At 46.5% G+C, this 18411-nt stretch overlaps 2 protein-coding genes across 2 annotated transcripts in view; one reads left to right on the top strand and one right to left on the bottom strand.

The window, feature by feature from the left end:
• The first annotated feature begins 29 nt into the window (after positions 1-29).
• On the top strand, positions 30-14290 carry znf598 (zinc finger protein 598). The gene is made up of 13 exons (XM_056579659.1): positions 30-346; positions 1207-1319; positions 2414-2543; positions 3284-3495; positions 4335-4552; positions 4938-4979; positions 5019-5073; positions 5321-5874; positions 5993-6077; positions 6342-7432; positions 7766-7949; positions 8098-8242; positions 10483-14290. The coding sequence occupies exons 1-13, from the start codon at positions 173-175 to the stop codon at positions 10873-10875; spliced, it is 3396 nt and encodes a 1131-aa protein (XP_056435634.1). The 5' UTR covers positions 30-172; the 3' UTR covers positions 10876-14290.
• Positions 14291-16141: 1851 nt separating this feature from the next.
• syngr3a (synaptogyrin 3a) overlaps positions 16142-18411 on the bottom strand; it is a 6773-nt gene continuing 4503 nt past the window's right edge. The window contains exons 3-4 of the mRNA XM_056607911.1: positions 16858-17003; positions 16142-16418 (exon numbers count right to left, since the gene is read on the bottom strand). Of these exons, the coding sequence (XP_056463886.1) occupies positions 16176-16418; positions 16858-17003 (389 nt within the window). The 3' untranslated portion in view covers positions 16142-16175. The remainder of the gene's footprint in view (positions 16419-16857; positions 17004-18411) is intronic.

Raw genomic sequence — 18411 nt, 5'->3', positions numbered from 1 at the left:
GCCCTCAGCTGCTGTTGTCAAACAGCGGTCTATCCTTATGACATAGAGATCGCGTTGCTCGACATTGACGGTCGTGAGGTGGCACAAACTCTTGACTTTCATATTACGTAAGCACCACAACGTTCACCTATCTGATCAAAAAACACTGTACCTTTTTGGCCTTTACACTGTCATGGATTCATCAAATACAAAGGATACTGAGAAGACTTGCGTACTTTGCTGCCAAGATGTCGATATATTTGCTTTGGGAAAATGCGACCACCCGGTCTGCTACCGCTGCTCTACCAAGATGCGGGTGTTGTGCGATCAGAAGTACTGCGCCGTCTGCCGGGAAGAGCTCGACAAGGTTCGGGGCACGCTGATACTTTATACCGGGGAGGGATGTGTCTGTCAGGCCGCTCCACCCTTTTCGGCTGTCTATTTTATCAAGTAGCTTACACGTTTTGCTTGCAAAGACAAACAGTTTTGATAAATGACGCCTAAAGTGACAATTGCCTATCGAGACAATGTTAGCTGTTTTATGGTTATACAGCGACTTTCGTTATATAGCCACTAGCTCACCAGGCTAATGCCATATGCTAGCACCCATGCAGAAGCATCACGATGTCAGACGTGGGAAGAGCTGTAATTATGGGGTTTTGTGTGTCAATAATATTGCTTAACATGTACGTTTTTTGGTCTTTTGATCCCATTCAGAGGTTATCCTTATAAGTCCCCAGCATTCTAGCCAATACTGACAATTCTTTGCTAAATAGTTACGCAACTGGTCAACAGCATGACTTTCGCCCAATTATCACAGCAAAATATGCTGTTAAGTAAATCAACGTCGACGATTTAACTACCATAGTGCACATGCTATTATAATAAGCTAATACCCGTCCAATTACGCTATGCGTTCTATTCTTATAACGTGTACAGTAGGATCCAAACAACCGTCCGATGTCACATTATACTTGGTGGCTGTCAGTTTAACTGGGAACCAGTTTAAGTTAATCCCTGATGTCTTTACAAGTACCGATTTCCTATTACTGTATATTCATTAGGTACTGAAATTCCAATCTCGACACTGGGACAAAGCCATCCAAAATCCTGAAATACAGCTTCCAGTCATAAGTGAAGGCCCCAGCTACACCTTTCTAAATGCACCACTGCATCTTTCATCTATTGATTCTTTGACTGCGCCTTGAATTGTTTTTGCTGTTTTAGGTGGTGTTTGTGAATCGACTGGCAGCCTTCTCCACCCTGCCCTTCCAACAGTATCACTGTGAGCAGAGCCATGATATCTACTTCGGCGATGCCCAGATCCACACCCAGTTCAGGTGTGTTTTATCTACAGCTCAAAGTTCTCTCTTTCTCACTGATTTCAGCCACAGTAGATTCGCCAAGATACTGATGGGTCAGGCTAATTTGTATCGTAAGTCAACTATAAGATGAGATTGTTAACACATTTAATAGACTTGTAGGGCAGGAGGTCAAAACACCCTAGTTTGCCCAACTTAAGGATGATTGCTAGTCTACTTTCTGAACATTTATTCAGCTACAAATTATTTTACACCATGTCAAATAATCATTGATGTTGTGGCAGCATTTGGTTGAAGATAAAGATATTTTTTAGCACAACAAACTTATTTTTCATGTGGTCTGCGATGCTGTATCTATTTTTGTGTTTATAACACCCGGTAGAATGCTTTGAGGATGAACGTACCAGACTTGGCACGCATCGCAGCATCCTCTATTTGGGACCCATTATATTAAACACAGACAAAAACCGAGACTCAAATCTTCCGAAGACGCTGACCGGCACAGCACTCCTTGGCTGGTCTGGTGTGCCCCGCTTTACATTGAAGCTCTGCCGTAACCGAGTCAGACTCAAGCCATGTCGAGTGGATCTGAATCTCACCGACCTCCTCCAAAACAGCACTTATGTGATTTATGGGCTAACAGGTAGAGGATATTTTTCTTTGGCTGACATCTTACATCCTAAGTCTTTAGAAGGATACAAAGGACTTCAGGATATACAAACCACGATCATAGGTTTGTATGTCCCATGTTTCAAAACATGTATTTTATCATGTAGTTCCAAGGGGACATACCAAATGCTACAGTGTCTTCTTGCATACATTATTTGGCGTTAAGACAGCACATATACTGAAGGGGTGCCAATGTTCTGAGAATTTTAGTGTTTCAGTACAGTTGTCCAATGTTTAGAGTTGACCCTTAACCCCCGGCAGCGCTGGATGAACTTTATCTCCTTGAGTCGACCCTGAGTGTGTGTGTGTGTGTGTGTGTGTGTGTGTGTGTGTGTGTGTGTGTGTGTGTGTGTGTGTGTGTGTGTGTGTGTGTGTGTGTGTGTGTGTGTGTGTGTGTGTGTGTGTGTGTGTGTGTGTGTGTGTGTGTGTGTGAGATATTCCAGGAGGCTTCTCCTGCCAGAGTGCCCCCACTGCCCGGAGCCAAAGGTCTTCCCGCGGTTGGAGGAGCTGGAGCAGCACATCAGGAAACAGCATGAGCTCTTCTGCTGCAAGCTCTGCACCAAACACCTCAAGGTTCTTTTACACACAAGGCCTCTTTCACAGCGTCCAACCGCTGGCCCTCCTCTCTACACTTCTGATACAATGTAAATTCTGTCATTTATTGACATTCATTAGTTTACCCTTCATAGTTAACCATGTTCCGAGTTCTCGTTATGTTATGTTATTTATTTTTTTGTACATTTCTGTTTCCGATTCAGTTCTGTTTGACAACCAAATATCTAATTTGGGATTTATAAAGTTGAACCTTTTTAGTTTTAAGAACCTCACAGCGCGGCTTAGTGCCTCTCCGTTTATATGCAAATCATTGGCTGCTTGTGTCTGATGGCTGAAAGGAAGACTTATTGGCGTGGAAAGAAGTATTGGCCAACTGTGAGGACTTAGTTTATCCCAGGATATTTACAGCAGCAGAGATTATTATAGTGCAAATAAGCAATGCAAATAGAACAAAGAGAAGATCTGAAAACAGAGCAGGTTTATAGTATTTATTGTGACGTATCAAGATATATGTACACCGCTTTGTAAAAAAAATATTATGTATTTATGTAGATGTGTTTATGATTTAGTATTTACCTAATATATGGTTGGTCAATGTACTGTATATCCAAACCCTAATAATAATAATAATAATAAATGAAATTTATATAGCGCTTAATATGGTAATGTGGTAACAGAACCCTACCCTACTATTCTAAAAATCCAAACCACGGTCGCTTGCTCATTCACTGACACGCACCCCCCCCCCCCCCTCCCAGATCTTCTCCCATGAGCGGAAGTGGTACAACCGCAAGGAGCTGGCGAGGCACCGTGCGCACGGCGACCCTGATGACACCAGCCACCGCGGCCACCCGCTCTGCAAGTTCTGTGACGACCGCTACCTCGACAACGACGAGTTGCTCAAGCACCTGCGGCGCGACCACTACTTCTGCCACTTCTGCGACGCGGACGGCGCACAGGAGTACTACTGGTGAGAGTGGGTGACTGTGTGGCCCGGTACTACTGGTGAGAGTGGGTGACTGTGTGGCCCGGTACTACTGGTGAGAGTGGGTGACTGTGTGGCCCGGTACTACTGGTGAGAGTGGGTGACTGTGTGGCCCGGTACTACTTGTGAGAGTGGGTGACTGTGTGGCCCGGTACTACTGGTGAGAGTGGGTGACTGTGTGGCCCGGTACTACTGGTGAGAGTGGGTGACTGTGTGGCCCGGTACTACTGGTGAGAGTGGGTGACTGTGTGGCCCGGTACTACTGGTGAGAGCGTGGGACTATGTGGACCGGTAGACGTGTGTCCATCAACCATCTTGATTGATGTTTCGTTTTGTGCATTGAGTTTTATTGGGATACAGTGGCCCATGCCTTGCTTGGCCGTCGCTGATTGGTTAGAAATGAGATGGGTCAATCCCTCTTAACATAAAATGAACAGGCAACGGGCAACTTTCCTTTCAATCATTTTATGCTCTGTGATTTGAACGAAAGGATATCAATATCCACTGCAACCAAAAATATATGAATTACTGTATTGACCCGAATATAAGACAACTCCGATTATAAGACAATCCCTAAGGTATTTATCACCAGGAAGTTGTGAATGTTTAGTGACATTTCAAAGTCTGGACCCGAATACAAGACAACCTCACTTTTTCAGAATAATTTCCAGGGAAAACAAACCTTGTCTTAAATTCGGGTCAAAACGGTATGTTCACATAAAGAACATAAAAACATGCATGTCATTTTGCTACGATATCCGAAATCCCATCCCGCGTCGCCTTTCCGAAAAATCTGAGCGTGGTCCCCTCTTTCCCGTCCCCAGCGACTACCAGTACCTGAGCGAGCACTTCCGCGAGAGCCACTACCTGTGCGAGGAGGGCCGCTGTGCCACGGAGCAGTTCACGCACGCCTTCCGCTCGGAGATCGACTACAAGGCACACAAGGCCTCGGCGCACAGCAAGAACCGCGCCGAAGCCAGGCAGAACCGGCAGATCGACCTGCAGTTCACCTACGCCCCGAGGTTGCAGCGGAGGAACGACGGTGAGCACGGGGCGGGAGCGGGTCGTTTGGGGGTTGTTTTTTTTTGGACGGCGATCCGCTTATATCTTGTCAGGTGGAGGCGGATTTGGCATAGGTGGCGATTTGAGGAAGAGAAAATACATTTACTGTGCGCATGTTTGACGTTTGACTTGGGAATGCAAACCGGCACCCCTGATTTACCTTGAATTATCAGATTAAAGTCCCACTCCTGGGAAGGTGTTGACATTCTGATGCACTTATATGGGAGACGTACCGCTACGGCACTTTGGTCGGTTGACCTACGGTGACGTGTGCAGGTCAATGTTCTATATGTACTGCATTTATCTTTATGTGGCCACATTGCTGTATTTAATATGTGTGTGTGTGTGTGTGTGTGTGTGTGTAGGTATGTTGACAGGGGAGGACTATGAAGAGGCACGGCAAAGTCGTGGAGGAGGACGAGGAGGTGGAGGAGGCGGTGGAGGAGGCGGTGGAGGAGGGCGGCCTTATGGCGGGCAGCAGAAGAGTTGGAGATACAACCGGTACGTGGGGGGCTTCAGGTGGTAGTTTTTGTGCGACTACGTGTGTATTTTTCGCCATGACAATGCGCTGTCATCCGGATCATGTAAAGCAAGTAAGGGTTGGTCTTTGATGAGTAACATTAGTTTACTTTTAATGAACGGTCTTCAATATTGATGGTTTATGATTTTATCATTTACAACACATATATTTGCAGCCAGCAAATGCATTCATTACTACAGAACTATCAAGGGCTTTGTTGTCCTTCAGGGAGGAGGAGGAGCGGGACATTGCAGCCGCAATGAGGGCCTCCATGGCGGTGCGGCGGCCGGAGGATAGGGGCCCTCCTGCCCAAGACCGCGGCCCCCCGCAGAGACAACGCAACGATGAGAGGATGGACAGGATGGATCGAACGGAGAGGATGGAGAGGCCGGAGAGAATGGAGAGGCCGGAGAGAATGGACAGGACTGAGAGGAAGGAGAGAATGGATAGGCCAGAGAGAATGGACAGGACTGACCGGACAGATAGGCCAGAGAGAATGGACAGGACTGACCGGATAGATAGGCCAGAGCGGAAGGAAAGAATGGACAGGACTGAGAGAATGGATAGGCCAGAGAGAATGGATAGGCCAGAGAGAATGGATAGGACTGAGAGAATGGATAGGCCAGAGAGAATGGATAGGCCAGAGAGAATGGACAGGCCAGAGAGAATGGATAGGACTGAGAGAATTGACCGGACAGAGAGGAAAGACCGGACTGAGCGAATGGATGCAGATGAGCTCAGACACAGAGCCGGGGCGATCAAAAATAACCCAGAACCTCCAGGTTAGATAATGTAGTCCCGCTCCCCATCACGGGCACACACTCCATGGCCCTAAATTTAATGTGGATGTATTTTTGTGTAACTCACTTCCTGTGGGTTATGGTTCCTTTTCATTCCCAGTGAGAACCATGAAGAGTAAAAATCCATTTGGGGAGGATGATGATTTCCCAGTGTTGGGGGTGCCAGTTTCCACACCCATACCAAGGTACACACACACACACACACACACACACACACACACACACACACACACACACACACACACACACACACACACACACACACACACACACACACACACACACACACACACACACACACACACACACACACACACAGCCTGTAACTTTGATGCCATGATATCAAACCCCTAACCCTTGTTATTAACCTGCACTAGTAATTGAGCTACAATCGAATGGTGCACATTATGTTGTCCCTTTTTGCTTGCGTGTGCCCCTCCCTCCCGTAGCTCCAAGCCAGCCCCTGTCACGGCCCCCCGCGGGCCCCTGAAGGAGGACGACTTCCCCACCCTCTCGGGCGCCCCCCCTCGCGGGACCCTGAAGCAGGACGATTTCCCCAGGCTCTCGGCGGGCCCCCCCCGCGGGCCCCTGAAAGAGGACGACTTCCCCAGCCTCTCTGCTGCCACCTCGGTGGTAACGTCCCCCATGACCCCGGCCTACACGGCCCCGCCGAGAAACTCCTCCTCCTTCCAGGAAGATGATTTTCCCGCCCTGGTGTCAAAGCTCCGCCTCCAGAAGCCTAGCGGCGGCTCTGCCTCCGCCTGGTCGTCCCACGGCAAGCCTGTGCCCCCCACCCGAGCCAATCACGGCCCCCCACCTCCAGAAGCCTTCCCTGCGCCTGCTCCCCCCGCCGGGCTCCAGCCCCTCTCCTCCTCCTCTGCGTCCGTGGCGATGTCCTCACGGAGGAAAAAGCGAGGGGGGGAGACTGCCCGGCCCGCTGCCGCGCCCCAGCGCTCCTCTTCCGACGAAGAGGACGGCGGGCTCACTCAGCGGGAGTTCCGCACCGTGCCCACCATGTTGGACATATCCTCGCTGCTTACCGTCAAGAGCGGGGGCGGCGTTAGCGGCGGCGGCGGCACCAGCATTAGCGCCGGTGTCGGCGGGAGACCTCAGGCGCCGCCCGCCGCCGACTCCTCAGACGCAATCCCCGGCCTCGCAGCCCCCAAAGCCGGCAAGAAGAAGAAAACGCAACAGCAGCAACCCCAACCGCAGCCGCAGCAGAAGAACACTAACCTTCCCGCCACGCCGTCCAAGACGGCCACTTCAGCGACGAAGACGAAGGCTAAGGCGACAGTAGCGCAGAAGGAGAACGTCCCCGAGAAGAGCAAGAACAAAGCGGCGCCCGCCCCAGCGGCGACCGTCACCGCAGCGCGGACGGGAACCCCGAGCCAACTGACCAACGGGTACGCGGAGACGGCGTTCACGCCGGCAACCAAGAAGGCGAGCGCCTCCCCAGCCGTGACCCCCCACCCCTTCCCAGAACCGCCTCCGGCAGACGAGGAAGATTTTCCTGCCCTCGTCACCAGGAAACCCCCGCCAGGTCAGTACATACTAGGCTTGTGATCGGATCGTTTATTCGCAATAGAACAGCCTAAAAACATAGTGCACGTGGACTCTCTCTGCATAGCTCTCCTTCAAAATATTTATTATATTACAGTAAAACAAAGGGTTGTCTGACTGTAAAACCCCGGATATCTTAATGCACTGCTTTGCTGAATGTGCGCATGCCCGGACCCTAACCCTTTCTATGTTAAATGTGGACTTCTACACAATTATTCCGAGCTTAAGGATACAAAACACCCCCAACTCGTTCCTGCGTATTGTCAATGAAAGCCTTTTGATTGGTTGATGTGCTGACGTCCATCACCGACAGGGTTCAAGAGCTCCTTCCCGCTGAAGGCTACGGCGCCCCTGGCCGCGGCCCCCCCCTCCTCCGTCGTGCCCCCCCTCCCTCCCCCGGGCCTGGCCGGCGGCCCCAGCAAGTCCCCGCCGCCGGGCTTCACCGGCATCCCCCTCAACAGCAACGTGGTGGAGCCGGCCCCCCCGCCCCCCCATCGGTAAGACCTGGCCACTCCGGATGAAATCACTGAATAGTACGGTAATTGATGGATACATAGATGTAGTAAAAATAAAACTCACTCACTCACTCACTCACTCACACTCTCTCACTCTTTCAATCTCACTCTCTCACTCCCTCCCTCCCAGGCCGGCCCAGCTGCTTGACAGCTACATGGTACCGGAGAACTTCCAGCAGAGGAACCTGGAGCTGATCCAGTCCATAAGGAACTACCTCCACAATGACGAGTCCCACTTCAACCAGTTCAAGAACTTCTCGGGACAGTTCCGACAGGTATGGGCTGGCCGTACGGTTATACCATACGTGTTGGTGCGCACCGACGGACACACTTTTACGGAATAAAAGCAGTATTGTACAAAATAGGACTGCACCCTAAAAGCCCACCTGTCTAAACGTGGTCGATCTGATGCTAATCTATGAAATTAGGCCTTATTTCCTCTAACAAGAGAGCAGGGGTTCCCTTAAGTCGTCTTTAGGCGAGGCGCTGCTAAATGAACGACAATACAAACTAACGTGTCGGCATATACATTCAATTGACAGGTCATATAGTTTGCAATTAGTCTAATATACTGTTGTATGGAAGGGGTTTTAAACTTGTCACCTTTCGGTGAAATTCAGTTTTTAGCTCAAATAGGGCAACACCGTGAATTGTATATATATCAGGGGGGGGGGGGGGGCTGTTGTCTACATCACATCCAAGTTATCATCGAGTACTAGTCGATCAGGCATTGTAGGGCGGGTCATGACCCTCTGTCTGCTATACTCTGCTGCTGCTGATGACGCCGCTCGTTTGCTTGCGGAAACTGCTAGCTACACTTCCGGGCAGCGTGGAGAACACACTCACTGTAAGCAACCTGTTATTATGCAGGGGATAAAAGATAAAGATAAAGATAGACTTTATTGTCATAAGGTTAGCTTGTCAACTTAAAGAGCCTTTGAATCTACTGTTCTAGTTGGAATTCGAACACTGATATTTAAGAAAATGGATTTTCAACTGAGTTTTAGGAAAGAATGCTATCCCAATGGTTATGACCCAATAATTATTGTGGTATGTGAAATGCGCCACACAGTGATATACTATAGGTGTCTGGGAAGCCTTACCGTCACTCGGATTCTGACAATAGATGCATCGCTGCTAAGACATGTGTGAATGGTTTCACCATCCACACACACCTTAGCGTTATACTATAAGTGTCCGAAAAGCTAAACTTTCTCTCGGACGCCAGAGATTGCTTCAAACGTCATCACACAGTACCCGTTGGTCACGATCAGAACTCCACCAGTAGACTGGCCATAGGGGTTTGGGGAGGATGGCAAAAATGTTTTTTTTCTAAATTGGGGACTTATTTCAGTCACGGTGAAAAAAGAGGCATCGATAACTATGTTGACAATCATATAAAACAAATGACCACGTTTAAAGCAAAATAAAACAGTTTTGGCTAGCTATTGGTCTTCCATTGACCTGCACGGCAGATACAAGAGTTAGTATCTGACCTTTGTTGCTTTTTGGGCTCGTTAGTGTAACCGCTAGTTGTTATGATCAAGGTTAAACAAGTCTGAGTCCTTCTTCTCAGTATTGACATCAGGGGTAGTCATTATTTAATTTAATTTTTAGATTATTTGGTGTTTAAATAATCGACTCAAATGGCTGTCCTCAACATTGCTCTTGCTGCTCTTAAAAAAAGAAAAGTGTGTATATATATATATATATATATATATATATATATATATATATAGCAAAGCAGGACGACTGCTGTGGAGAAGAACAGGATTTTTTCTAACGAGACGCTATCGTCACCATCGATATAGTTTAATTTGCGTTGAAAGTACAGCACACATTTGTTCCAAATAACAGTAGTTCCGAACCGCGCCTGCCGCCTGCTATTTCGTAGCTCTGTTTATCTCTCTCCCGCTCTGCCTCGGGCTCACACACACTCTGACCCGGCCCGGGCTGGTCCTAGGCCCATTTATTAGTTTCTATTGGTTTCGGTTTCTCACTCCGCGAGACCTAAACATAATAAAACATAGCAACGAGTAACCTAGCAACGGGGCCAGCCCTCCCCCCTCTGGACATCACTAACAGGCTCATATATGTCACCCATCAGGTGTTCAAAAATGTTAGACTATAAGTACCTAGTTGTCTGAATGTGTTTTAGCACATACAGTTAGCATAATATAATTGAGCTTTTAGGCTGCTCCCGCACAATTTCTGACCAATCAGGGCATTTCTTCTGATTGTTTCAGGGAATTCATCTTTACTGTCAAATCACACATGGCAACCTTGCTCTGTTCAGCTCAATTTCCAACTAGCAATTCTTCCCCAGAGCAGCTGCTAAAACCTTGATTTGGTTCTGATAATCTACTCGATAAAAGAATTGGGAATTTGAGCCGACTCAGAACAATGATTAGACTATTGAAATTCCAGCATTTTCCCCTCCACTAAACCTTTTTTAGTGGGAAACACTGAAACAGAAGTACATCTATCCCCCCCCCCCCCCCTCTGGTCCCTGCAGGGTGTGATGTCTGCCGCCCAGTACTACCGCAGCTGCAAGGAGCTGCTGGGGGACAACTTCCAGCGCATCTTCAATGAGCTGCTGGTGCTGCTGCCGGACACGTCCCGACAGCAGGAGCTGTTGGCCGCGCACGGGGACTCCAGGGCTCTGGAGAAGCAGTCCACGGGAGGCGGAGGCGGCGTGGGTAAGAAGAACAAGAGCAAGCGCAACGCGTGGCAGGCACCGCCCACCGCCAACGGCGACACGGCCATGCTAGCCGAGCTGGACTGCCGGGTGTGCCCCACCTGCAGACAGGTGCTGGCGCCCAAGGACTTCAACTCCCACAAGACCTTGCACCTGGGCGAGAGCGAGGACTTCCCCTCTCTGCAGTCAATCAGCCGCATCATCAGCTAGCGCCCCCCCCCCTTCCCATCTCCCTTGGCGCCCTCCTGTCCTCTCCTATGGCTGCGACCCCAACCCCCACATACCCTCCACCCCTCCAACAGCAGGCTTGCGGAGCGTGGAGAAAGAGCTTGAGTCGGGGGTGACGACGTTTAAAGGCAGGATCGGTTTCAGGTCTGTGCCCGGACTGACGGGACTGAAGGATGGAAGGGTTGCCCGATCTCTGGCATGAAACAACAAGCATCTTTTGCAATGGAGACGCTTAACGGGCACATCTTTTAGGCGGTACGCCTGCTCAGCACTCAAGAGAAACAACACACGCCTAAACGAAGGCTTACTTGAAGAGTTCACTAGAATGCTCCTACAATTTAATCCCTGTAAAATGCTTTAACTCGGTTCCCCCCCCCCCCGGCTTTCTTACCACACCTGTTTTCTACAACTAAAAATAAGGAGAGTAAGCAAATAATAACGGTAGTTGCAGAAACGGAAGTAGCAGTTTGAAGTGACAAAGAAGGTGTAACTTTGTAACTTGTATGGGCAACATTTAAGGGGTGGTTCCAAGAGAAGTAGTTTATACCTTGGTAAGTTCTCAAGCTTGGGGCACAGGGACACCACTGTTTGAGGTCCTCTCATTCCCTAGTCCAAAGCATTACCCCCATCTCCCCGTCAGATATTGACGGTTGGTTAATTTATATCGGATATTAGATTGGTTTTCCCGCTTTAACGGTTGTTTTGTTCCCCTGAGCCTACGTTTTGCTGCTTTTATTTTTGCTCAGGCTTCAAATTAGAAACCCCAGGTGAGGGGGGCGGGGGGGGGAGTCAATAAATGTTCTTCCCTAAACCAATTAAAAGCGTTTTCCCGCCAGCTCTCCCCTGCATGTCTCCGCCTGTTGTATTCTCACTGTCCTCCTCAGGGGTCCGTCACTCACTACACATACTGTCTGTACAGGAAGTTAGGAAATAATACTTGTATGCAAAAACGAATTCCTCGTGCATTTTCAGTGATTTTCTATGACCAATGAATGGGATGGGTTCTGATTATTTAACTAACTTCCCAAACATCATTATGTGGGATTAAGATCTTTTTTTTCTATGAACAATAAATTAAAACTTGCCGAGATCGCTTTCAACCACTGACCTTGTTCTCTTTTTTAATTTATCCTACAATGATTTTGTTCAAAGTAAAACAAAGCAAATTTATTATTACGATAATAAAACAGTATCTTACTTTGAAATATTAATGTGAAATCCTAATTTCTGGTGATTCTCCACAGCTTTCACCTTCTTAGGAATAATACCTAGGAATACAGGAATGTGAGGGGTGTCTTGGCTTTTGTCATTTTTTTCAGTGTTCAGTTGGATTGGAACCAGACATCAAGTAACCATTCATTTTATATGATTTTTTTATTTTGACTGTATTGAGGTGACCCACAGTAACATCTCTGTTCACAGCTTCTATACATTTAGGAAGTCAAACACCTTTCTTTTCAGAGCGAGGAAAACAAATCATTCAAATTAAATATTTAGATTTGACACAGCACAATTTTTAAACGGGTTGCGCACACAATTGACCAAAATCAACATTTATCAGATGTTGATATGCCAATGTTCCACGCTGGTTAGTTGTCTTCATCCCCAAGACTATTAACCTGTGTATTTGGGCTTTATGAGCACACTGAACGTCCTAATCAGGAAAAAGTGATGATTCCCCAGCACACCCATTGCTCCAAGTATCAACACTGCTAGCATCAGGCTACTAGAACATGACAGACCACACCCCTTGACAGCGTCTCTATCTCTCACACACACACACGCACACAATCCATTATGTTCAATAAAGTACTGAGCTTTTATTGTTTTTTGTGTAGTTTTTTTTTTAACAATCAAACCAATACCACAGTAGTGTACATGGGCCTAGGACCAGAGCACAAAACACAGAATGCTTTCTATTACTCATATTCATATTATCATTATTTTTCTTGAATCTAACACACAGACTAAATAAGAGCGCGCGAACCACGGAGTACAGTAATGACGAACCAGCACAACCCGACCCACCATAAGAGTCCCGGCTAAACAGAAGCCCAGTGCAGGGTAACTACATGATGATGACCCCCTGCTTCTTGTTTTGTACCCCAGATCTGAGCAACACTGCGACCCCAAACCTGAATCACACAATTCGATCAGTGAATCCTGCTGATTCGGTTGAAGTTGTCAATAGGATCTGGATTATGTCGATATTTTCTCATGCTTTGGGTAGCATTTAAGATGCCTGATCTGGTCGGTTTAAAGTGTGTCTACTGGTTGAGATATGTAGACACGGGCCCGAGTGAACATTGAGGCAAAGCTTGACATCATTGTTATAGCGATGAAGTCATCTACAAACTATAATAAATAAAACCTCGAGGGCAGGGTTTCACCCAATGGTGATGGGTTATAGACTTTCGAGGCAGCTGGACTCTGAATCACGAACACAGGAGAATCCATGTTATCGGGATTCAAGTAGTGTGCGCTTGTGGCCGTACAATATCCTGACCAATACCCTACGAGGAACTACGTGAGCTACCTTATAGATGGTGATAAACTGATGGTTCATCCAAGTATTTTTTTGAGAGTTCCTTTCTTTTTCTAATGTTTCCAAAGACCTCACAGATGGTTCCGTTTACTACCTGGCAGGTAAGGTTAGATGCGGCGAAAAAATAAATAATAATAATTAGTTGTTAAGGAGAGTGCAATGCTGGGTAACCACACATTTCAAATTGTATAATTGCCTACACAGTTCTAAAAAATAATGCATAACGTTGGTAGAAAATAGAATAAAACCTAAAAGACACTGGAATCAACTTAAGAATGATATATAATTGTTCAACATGTAACGAGTGCAATACGATAATTACATGCATTAGCGTATTCAACATTAGGGCATCATCAAAATCGGCACGTACCCTTACTGCAATACACTTTCTCACCGACTGGAGCCAATGTTTACTAGGAAATCGGATAGAAGGGCATAGCGTACGGTTTTAATTGATAATTCGTTTTATGTAAGAAAAAAATAAAGAAAAGAATCTCTCCAATATGTTTAAGTCACTCTGATTTCCTAAAAAGTCACACCAGTTAAATTATAGCTCTTCAATAAAAAAAAAAACAGTCGCTAGATGTATGTTTTGGAAAACCTGTTCCAGAAAATAACCCATTACACTTTTATTATGCTTACATCTTTCTTGAAATAATCATTTTAAAGCACTTTGAAATTCACACAAACATGCTGACTTTCATACCTTTATAAGACACACACACACACACACACGCACGCACGCGCACACGCACGCACATACACACACGCACACACGCGTTCAGTCATACACAAATGCGCATAACAAAACCAAACAAATTCACCAACATTAAACCACAACACAGAGACGTCGCTATACATTGACATAGTTGTCATGGTTCCTATCTACATCGGCGGCCGCAACCCTGATTTAACCCAATGACTACGGCTTCCACCTAACCTCGATTCGTAATAGACGAGAGCCTGGAGGAAGACCCTTCAATGGTGGCAGGCCAATCACAAGACCGGGGCTGCGCTTGAGCTGTGTTTAGGCGGACTGGTTTTAACACGAGTCGAAGGGCGGAACGGGGAGCTAATCCGAATGCAAACGCGAGGGAGGGAGCTTGACTGCTAAAAGCAATGCAGTGGGGACAACACTCAGAATTATGGTCTTCAACCAACCATTACCATCCAGAGCATAATCTTTGACTTTGCTGTTTCTTGAACAGTGAAATACAGTCCAGGAAAACATTTAAACATGCCGAATGCTGATTATATGTAGTAATGTCCGTCCCCCCCCCCGTCCCCCGTCCCCCACACACACACACAAACATGGCCCTCTTGTCCGTTGTTTCTGTGAGCGCATAAATGTGGTTCGACACAAGTCGTCCACTAGGTGGCACTAAATTGCAACCCCCAGGGGTTGATAGCGAGCGAACACTGGGCAGTTTGGCAGCTTCTGCAAAGTAAACATAAATACATATCTCATCCACATAACCCCTCGTTGATAACATCCCTCGTTCTCAAGACTACCACTATCCAGGTCATTGTCTCAAATAACAAGCTATCTATATTTTTTTTTATAGATTTCCCTGCCGTAGGCTATAGATTAAACGTTATCATCTTAATGTATTGTGTGGGGTCATCTTTATTTGTCTCTATCGTTACTGGGAAATGTCACTTTGATTCATGTTTGGTTGCTGTAACTTCCTAGGCCTACCTCCATTTTTATACCTAGACTGCACCTCGAAAGCCTTACTTTTGGTATTATATATTCAATTAATCTATCCCTCTAGGAAATCGATTGAATCGTGTGAATGGTGAAAGATCATACGCCACACCAAATGCATTGATTGTTATTTGAGACATTGTCAGCTACATATTATAACCTACACACACCTACATACATGTCTACAGCATGTGAGATATTGCACTTGGTCACAAGACAATCGGTGATGTCGTTGTTGTGTTATTCTACAGCATGGTGAGATCTATCGCTTAAAAGTCAGAATCTTTGAAATACGGCACAGTATGGCAATGACTTTGTCTCTAAGTTCAATAACACATCGATTTTTTACGTTCATTTCGAACGTTATTTCTGTTGATATTTGCTGAAGTTGCTCATCTGTTGATTTTCAGGCATTTCCCATATCCAATGTGTCTGCTGTTCTGAATGTTGAAAGGCTGTTTATATATTATGGCCCATATACTTTACCGAGCAACCTGTGCACTTCAATAGATCGAAAAAACGATAATCCTATGAACACGTTGGCCACTAGAGAGCACTATCACACCGCCCCTACAACAGCCCCAGATCAACAGATGAACTACCTTGATATAACAATGACACCGCACAGAGCAACACAAACATCCACATCCGCTCCCACCTCACCCCCCTAGATCAGTGTTTCCCAACCTTTTCGGGCCTATCATCTTGGTTTTTTGGTCTTGCAAAAACTCCTGCATCACCAAATCGCATCTCCTTCCCGACACATCATTTGAAACCCCAACGGCAGGTCATTGTCTTCGTTATTTTTTACAAAAATGCACCATTAGGTAGCTTAAATATCTTATAATCTCTAACAACCCCATCTGCATATCAGCAAGCTTATCCCTAGTGGGGTTTGGACCCCCGAAGGTGGGGAAACACTGCCCCAGAGCCTGTCTCTTCAACACTCCCCCCCGCACCCCACCCCACCCTGAACCCTTCCTCCTCCTCCACCACGCAGCGTCTCCTCCTCAACCACCTTCCATGCTCCTAGTAGATGGGGACCTGGTAGGTAGGGGCTGCGTTGTTCTCAGTAAAAGGGGGGTTCTGGTAGGTGTCTGCCGCGCCCTCCACTCCGGCGCTGCCGGCGGTGCCGGTGCCAGTAGTGGTGCCCCCTGGTGAGTTGGAGGGGTAGGGCTGGGCGGGGGCGGAGCCGTCCATGTGCTCGCTGGTGAACAGGGTCATGTCGGTGCCCAGCAGGTACTTCTGTACCGCCCGCTCTGTCAGGCCCGCCTGGGGGAGAGGGAGGGAGTGTGCACAGAGGAGAGATAGAGGGGGTGGGTAGAGGGAGATAGGGAGAAGAGAGAGAGAGACGAGGTTGAGGGAGAGTGTGGAGTTATGGGACATACAAAAGGGAGAAAGAAATTGAATAAATTAAAATAAGTGGCTAAATAGCTTACTTAACTAAATTAAGGCTTAACTAACTTGCAGATCTGTCTTGTTCTAAAAAAATGTAGATGTGATGAACAAAAATCAGATTTTGAATTCATGGGATGCCTCAATACATGGCCCAACTGAAGCATTTCTGTGTGTGTGTGTGTGTGTGTGTGTGTGTGTGTGTGTGTGTGTGTGTGTGTGTGTGTGTGTGTGTGTGTGTGTGTGTGTGTGTGTGTGTGTGTGTGTGTGTGTGTGTGTGTGTGCGTGCGTGCGTGTGTGTGTGTTCCATCCTCACCCAGGTGAGGATGGAAAAGAAAGAGAAGGCGATGGCAGCCCGGGCTGCATCCGCCCCCTGGTTGAGTGGCAGCTCGTCAGGAGTGGTCCGAGACCACTGATTGGCCAAGAAGCAGAAACTCACAAAGTACAGGAAGGCCCAAAAACCTGCCCAGAGAAAGAGCACAGAACAATGAGAATGTATTCATATACTTGCTTTGAAACATCAGGTGTGATTGTACATTTTTGCCCTAGTTCCCCCTTCTAAAAAACAACAACTTTAAACTATTGCTCAATATGAGTTTCCTCTTTCAGACCTAGAAGGTGTCTGATGAAATTCTCTGTGAAGTCGTATCTCCTTAATCTCTAAAGTGTGTTTGTGCGTGCATGTATTTGTGTGTATGTATGTATGTTGCAAGTTCCCCCAGCCAGTTGTATGCAAATTGGCTGTTCTTTCAATAACTTTTTATTATTAGATAAAAGCACATGAGTGCCTCCCCACACTTGCTCTCTAAAACTTTAAAGCCATAATTGTGGTCACCAAAGGCACATTTTCATTGGGTTCACAAACTCTCTGTCTCTTCTTACTCCATTCATGAATAAGTGCATGTAAGTGTGAACACACTATTGGGTATCAGAGTAAGGGGTGTTCTGAAGTAATAGGGGTTTAACACAGCTCCTCCTCTTGTTTTTTAAACATCTAAGGGTTGTTTGTTCATCATGTTCCTCCTTTTTGTTAAGTTAGAAAAGCCTTATACATGAAGTACCTTTTTTAAACAGTGTTTCAAGCGTAAAAAAAATCGGAAACCCGCATATACGCCCTGGTTCATATCCTTGTGGAGTAAAGTTAGACATAGGATAATAAATTGCCACAGGTAGGAACACATCGGGGCAGAGACAAGGTTTCCCTTAGGAAGGGTAAAACGTAAAAATCAGTCTGTCTGAAATCCCTCACTAGTTCACCATATAGAGCACTTTTTTTTGGAGCATGGACATTTTGTAGTGCTGTCCGAAATCTGCTGTATAATGTTTCCTCCCCATAATGCACCATAACCACAGTGTACATATTGGTGGTGGTTAGTGAGGTCCCCCCTTCACTTTAGGCGTCTTTGAGTGTTATTAATTATTATTATTTTTCATGTTTAACCTCTGTTTTCCTTTTATTCCTAGTCTGTTTTACATAGTTTTGAATGATGACTATATGCTCTGTGAGGTGACCTTGGGTGTCTTGAAAGGCGCCTCTAAATTAAATGTATTATTATTATTATTATTACATTATTTCCGCAGTATAGTCCATGAGAGATAGTGGTTCTCTCATTCTTATCGGATTCATCTGGTGACGTATCGGCTTGTTTTTGCGCCCAACACACCTCACGCAGATAGATTTCTTGGGCATGTTCCATGTCCCAATTCCCGCCTTACTCCCTAAATAGTGTGTAGTCTATTGGGACAGACAAACAGTGCCATAGTAATATCATGGCTAGGTTAAACAGATGATTAGGGTGGGGCTAGTATATAAACGATAAGGGAGGATGCTTATGATTACCATTAGGGTTTGATAGGTGATAGAGGGAGT

Source organism: Gadus chalcogrammus, chromosome 2, assembly GCF_026213295.1.
Source record: "Gadus chalcogrammus isolate NIFS_2021 chromosome 2, NIFS_Gcha_1.0, whole genome shotgun sequence".
Classification (NCBI taxonomy): Eukaryota; Metazoa; Chordata; class Actinopteri; order Gadiformes; family Gadidae; genus Gadus; species Gadus chalcogrammus.
Note: the sequence above shows the minus strand (reverse complement) of the source record. Positions and strands in the feature narration are given on the sequence as shown.